The 6,188-nt window shown below is 37.9% G+C and overlaps 1 protein-coding gene across 1 annotated transcript; it reads right to left on the bottom strand.

The window, feature by feature from the left end:
- Positions 1 to 1,016: 1,016 nt before the first annotated feature.
- Positions 1,017 to 5,353, bottom strand: LOC149587422 (uncharacterized). Its single transcript, XM_089863784.1, has 6 exons — positions 5,278 to 5,353; positions 5,074 to 5,161; positions 2,964 to 3,053; positions 1,981 to 2,069; positions 1,378 to 1,900; positions 1,017 to 1,089 (listed from the first exon to the last, which is right to left on the bottom strand). Exons 1-6 carry the CDS (start codon positions 5,351 to 5,353, stop codon positions 1,017 to 1,019), a joined length of 939 nt encoding a protein of 312 aa, XP_089719910.1.
- Between the last annotated feature and the right edge of the window lie 835 nt (positions 5,354 to 6,188).

Raw genomic sequence — 6,188 nt, 5'->3', positions numbered from 1 at the left:
TTCAGGTGAGCGAAACGAGGGGCTAATCACTTGGATTTTCTGTACTTCAATTAAGGTTTAGGTATGCGTTATTGTGGGGCTACTCAAGTTTCCTATTTGTGTCGCACCATTATAATTATAACAGAAGAAAATGAATTGGAGTTATGATTACTAGTAATCATTATATCACACTTAAAGGTAGCGCATCAAGGGGCTATTCACTGAAATTTTCTATTCGTTACGATGTGGCTAAAATTATGAGCCCAGCTTTTAGGTCATCTTGATTGTTTCGCGCTCTTTACGTAACCTTCTTCTCTCCCGTTCCTTCTGGTTCCATAAAACTTCGAGGTCAGACTCGTTTTGGTAAACCGATTTCCCTTTTCCTCACCACATAGACAGTGCACAGTGACCTCATAGGGGGCTTAACTTAAAATCCCCCCCTCTCTCCGACTCGTTTTGGTAAACCGATTTCCCTTTTCTTTCTGAAGTCTTTGACGAGCTACTTCCGAATGTATCAGATCTGGACACTTTGGTATTATCTTCAACTTCAATTGGTACTTTTGGTAAATCGCTTTCCATAGAGACGGGAGTCAATTCCGATTGCTCGTTGGAATCGGGCTCAGGTTTACAAACATACAACGGCACATTCAATGAAATCAAATCAACATAGTTCAGTTTTGGCAAGCATAGGGTTCGAAAATTACGGTAATTTTGGAAAATGGTAAATTACGCCGTAATTTACCGCGTAAATTACCGTTCATGGTAATTTACGAAAATTGAAAAATTAAATTATATTGATCGTTTCTAAGCTAAATAATGAAAATATCACTTGAACACAGCTATTCTTTTTATAGCATAGTGTTTTACAATATTTAAACACCGAGTTTTGATGTTAGCAGCTCAAAATAGTTTTGAACAACAACATCCACGTTCTTCTTCTTACCAATTTTGCGAATTTTTGCTATTTCACATCTTTAGAACAAAATTCTAGAGAAGGGCCGATAACAGTTTAAACAAGTACCGATATATCGGTTTAGTCAAATTTTGGTGCCGTTATTGGTATCGGTATGGGTCCATCTCTGGAAAATTCTAACAACTACAGCTATCCAGCTAAAGCAAACGAACTCGACAACAAGAATAGACGAGAAAATCAAATTTAATTTCCTTAATCAAATTTTTCCCACGCTTGCCGTTCAACCTTTTATGACTTACTAATATATCATGGGAAGAAATAAGTGTGCATGCACGGGTAGAGCAAAATATGGAGCTTTTAGACCATTTTCCAAGTGAAGGAATTGAAAATTCGGTGGTAAATTACCATCGTGGTAATTTACCCGAGAAAATCGTAAATTACAGTTACCCTGGTAAATTACCGTGTAAATTACCATGGTAATTTACCGATTTAGAACCCTAGGCAAGCACAGTTTCATAGTTTGATTTTGCCTATTATCAGTTTTCTTCGAATCTGTCAAGGTGGTTTCGGATTGGTCACTTAGCGAATTGCTTGACAATTCCCAATGATCTTCGAGACACAATTTCTTGGATCGAGTTGAAATACTCTCACTTTCTCTCTTTGTCAAGGAAATTTTTGATTTAGGATAAGAATTGTCAATAGTTTTAAGAAGGTTCTCAGGAGGTTTTAGTTGCGAATCCGTAATTGGGAGAGGAGACATTTGAAACTGTTTTTCGATCTCAAGGTTGGGCAAATAAGGAACACAGTCACTGTATTTTAGTTTAGGAATACACAGTTTCATAACTCGCGTTCCAAGACCCGCGTTTTTAGACTTTTTTGAGGTAGTTTTAGTTATGGTGTTTCCTTTGTCAATCTCCTCCGCGTCACATTCGGGTGATTCTTCCTTAATACCTTCTTTGGTCAGTGTGCCTTGGACATTGCAATCACCTTCAGCTTTTACCAATGAACCTTAATGATTAAAACGAAGAAATAAACATAATATATAGTTTTATTAAACGAGCACAACATTAGTTTGTGTCAAACCCTACCCATACCAGATTGCTCGGGGTTCGTATCTTCCACTTTAAGCAGACTTTGGTAAATGTTGCTGGGTATCTCAGCTGGTATACTTAGCGAACTATCCAAATAAAAAACCGTTAAAACTGATAAAGCAACAATAATAAAAGATTAATACATTTCGACAGAAGGGGATAATGAAAGAAGGAAGGCAATCTGTATCCTCTTAATACTTTGGTTATATAACATGATTCTTCCCAGGTTCAATCTATTGGTTTTCTCTCCTGCTCACGAAACTTAAAAGGGACTGTAAATACGTCACAAATGCCACGTGACGCCAAAGACTCCAAATGGAGTGGAACTGGACACCTAGTCATTGTTTTTAGCCTGATTGCAGAACCAATTCCCTGAAGTGGAAGTTTTTGAAATAAAACCAACTAAGCTTCTTTGAACCACGCCTTTCCCCAATCACGTGCCTGTGACGAACTTCAAATAATTTTTACCCACCCCCTGATGCCGCCGTTAGAGACCCTTTAAGATGCGCATCGCTCCATGCTATGGTGAATTATATAAGTGTTTGGTACTAAATCCTCAGCGTTCATCCCACAAACCTCGTCTTAACGTGGGACAAAAATGCACAAGCGCATGCGCCTTGGCAAATAGTTAAGCGCTAATAGAGTAACCTTGCTCCTAATGTAAAATGTTGTTGGGAAGAATCATGTTACAATTACCCCACCGTTTTGTGGTACACTTCTTTCGAAGCATTATATACTTCTGATTTTATTAACGAGTCTCGTGGCAAGGCTTAACGATTGAAGTTTTAATAACGCGAATTATAATTGAGCTTAAACTTAAGCACAGTCGAGACTTGGCTGTGGTTTAGTTTAAAGAAATGGCACTAGATGCTCCCATAGTCGAGGGGCGGAGTTGACAGGGCCCGCTAAGCTTAATTAGCAAAGGCTAGTTTTAGCTCCGCCCTCGTGGACATGCTTTCATTGGTTTCTGCTTTAAATACCTTTGTATTTGTTCTTCTGTTTGCTGCTTTATCACAATTGGATGAAATAAATCGTTTGAATAGTTTTTATCAATGTTATGATAACTGAATCTAGCTTGCAATAAACGTTTGGTTTGAAAGATCGCGATGAAAAAAATCAATGCCAACTAAGAGATAATTCATTTCAGGGCTACATTGCCGGGTCAGTTGTTTCGTGTCTAACTCTCCGTACGGGTATCTAAATGTTAACAAAAATAATGCTATATAAATTCTCTATAAATTATAGCTGTTTAGGATTCACGCTTTCTTACGGTGTTTTTCGAATCCGTTCAAACATGTTTTTTTCATAATTAGATTAATTTGATTTTATTTTCAGAATCTGGATAAAGGAACAATCATGAAAACACACCTATCCATGCTAATATTTCAGATTCCAGCAAAAAAAAAAGGTTGTTTTACATCCAAGAGCTCCAATTTCCGGAAGCGTGGGAAAACTTTGCTTATTTTTTTTCTTTTTTCAGGATCTGGACTCACAATAATTCATTGAAATGAATGGATGTTATCATTTTAATTATTTATCTTTAATACAACCAGGAGTTCATAATAACCCCCCTTCGGGGGGGAAGTACGAAACTAGTTAAAAAGCCCGTAACAACAAAGTTTCGCCGTAAAGCTCAGCGGATTTATACACCGCTTAACTCACAAAGAAATAGTTACCCCACGCGCATTAATTTCCCATATTCCGGGTTAGCACTATTTTTATCTTGTGATTTTGGGAGCGAAAATGGCTCGCGAGTCGCGTCTGTCGGCGCTGTCAGCCGCGGTGTACATTAAGCCTTGGCTAAGAAGTTGGCTTAGCGATGGTTTCTAGTTTTCTACAAAACATTTAAACGATCGTCAATGATGTTTTGTTGAGTTATGTGTGAGTGAGAATTCCGTGGTTAAATTAAAACGGTATGGACAAATTTATTCGCAGTATCTTTAATATAAGAATTCCATCGTGTTTCTACGTCCACATACTCGCTCCCAGCCAAGTTTTGGAACGAAAACCAAGGAGTATAGATACTACTACAATCTATTGTAGAGTTGTATGTCCATCAACAGGATAGTCCTTTATATGCGCAACGACAAAATCTTGTTGTTTGCGATTTTTACCATTAGCTCTATGGCAAGTTTCGTACTTCCCCCCCCCGAAGGGGGGTTATTATGAACTCCTGATAAAACCAAATGTAATATATTAAAGAAATACTCTGCTGCGTTCGAGCCCCTTGAGATTAACTTCACTGCGCCCAAAAAAAGGAGAGAAAATGTGCTGCCGCCTAGGTGCGAAAGCTTGCAATTCAATTTTTTCCTCTAACGGTTTTTCAGTTCTGCCCTTTCTCCCACCCGTTTCCCACGGCTAGGCAAAAACAGTTGTTCCCCTCTTGCGAGTCAGTTTTTTTAGGGGGATTCGAAGAGGGAAAAATACAACTGTCTTCCCCCTCCTACAGCGCCCTTTTTCTCTCTAGCCGAAGCCCATGCTCTAGCCAGGGAGAAAGCTCTAGCAGATCTTTGGTGACGCGATATGCTATACATGTTTCTGTTTATAAAATGGGGAAGGGATGAGTGTTTGCGTAACAACGATCCGATGTAACGGGGCTCCAGGAGCCCAGACAACCCGTCTCTCTCTTTTCGTAATGCCCCTATGCAACTAAAGTATTTTTTGGTCGCTTTATAAATAGAATAATGGCATCCCATGTTAAAAGGGGGTACTGCCATTACTCTATTCGATAGCTACTGAGTAGCTATAAAAATGTTTCATTATAAAATTATGTTTTACTTGCCAAAATGTTTAAAAAATTGATCAAAGAGGCAAATAAGGACATGCACTTAACAAATCCTTTTTTCACATCAAATTACACAATTCCTACAAATGAGATTGAACATGGAGCAAAAAAAAAAAATTATAATTTATTAGTTCAAATTGCAAATGTACAGTCGTAAAATTGAGTTTTTATCATTCAATTTAATCCGTGCACAGTCTGAAATGTAATATTTAAGTAATAAGTTTTATTCAAAATTATTGTGTGTAATCGGCAAGTCTTGTTTACAATATCGGAATGAATTAATTTGGTAAAGTTGGCATTCTTACATAATCCCTCCTTGCGTGGTGAATTCGCTTCCGCTTTGGCTGTATGGACATATTTCGCTCTGCCCCGAGGCGGAATCGGGGCTAGCGGCTGCACATATGACTGTACTTAAAAGATTACAAGTATAAGTCCTACCCTTGATAATGCTAATTTGTTTAGACGTAACCCCTCATTGCGGCGAATCTAAGAGTGATGAATGGTAATACCCTCAGTTTCTCCCGATTTTTGTCTAGAACGGCAAAAGAACAATGCCGATAGTTTCCCTCTTTTTATCAAGGCCATGTCGGACAGGTTGGAGGTAGGCTGATATAGAAATTAATTAGTTTCTAAATAAGGGTATACATACCCTTTCTAAAAATTCTACACTATCCCTGAATAATATAGGTTATATTTTATTTTCATAAAAAGAAGTTTTTAATTCGAAATGTCAGTATTTGTCGGATTAAAAGCGCCGATTTTCTACTTCATCGGCGTGCACTCACGAAATGCGTTAAAAAAATTTGTAATAAATAATAATAAAAATATTAGTCATCAGTAGATCTTATATACTATATACGCTAAAATTTACCCGTTGTTTCTTATAACATTTTGATTTGAGTCCTAATTATGCGAGAGTAAATTCCCGGGTAACGGCTATTGTAGAAACTATTTTTCAGCGTTTTTAGCCACATCGTTTGATGTTCATCTAACGATGGGGGTATAGTTTGACTTGGTCTGAAGTAACGTTCGTCTTTTTAAAGGGAGAGTGAAAAGATGGATTTTTGATTTTCAAAGGATCGGGATTATTATTTGTCTATAACAGTGCATTGCAAATGTACTATGCACATATTAATGAACGCACGTAGACTGAAAAGGGATAAATTGTGTTAAAGGCCGACTTCCAGCGAAAAGAGTTCTAGCGAACTGAAAACCGAGCATCGAGACTAACAATGGGGCGACCGTGCCGATTTTCGAAGCCCCGCTGGGGAAAAAGCTGGAAGGGTTCTAACAAACTGAAAGCCATGCAATGTGGTTATAGCGAACTGAAGATACACAATAAAAAGCCTTTCCTCTCGAATTTTTGCTTTCCTCTGAAGGAAATTCTCTATTGTGTATCTTCAGTTCGCTAGAACCACAT

Source organism: Phalangium opilio, unplaced genomic scaffold (assembly GCF_054372755.1).
Source record: "Phalangium opilio isolate 3A_F unplaced genomic scaffold, DU_Popi_V2 ptg001170l_1, whole genome shotgun sequence".
Taxonomy (NCBI): Eukaryota; Metazoa; Arthropoda; class Arachnida; order Opiliones; family Phalangiidae; genus Phalangium; species Phalangium opilio.
Note: the sequence above shows the minus strand (reverse complement) of the source record. Positions and strands in the feature narration are given on the sequence as shown.

Bases quoted from the DNA above. Each gene is read 5' to 3' on its own strand.
- LOC149587422 (XM_089863784.1), bottom strand. From the start codon at position 5,353: ATGGCCTTGATAAAAAGAGGGAAACTATCGGCATTGTTCTTTTGCCGT. The intron at 3,054-5,073 runs GTAAGAATGCCA...ATTGCAAGCTAG, and splicing joins ACCACGCAAGGAGGGATTAT to ATTCAGTTATCATAACATTG. The intron at 1,901-1,980 runs GTAGGGTTTGAC...TTAATCATTAAG, and splicing joins CCCCGAGCAATCTGGTATGG to GTTCATTGGTAAAAGCTGAA.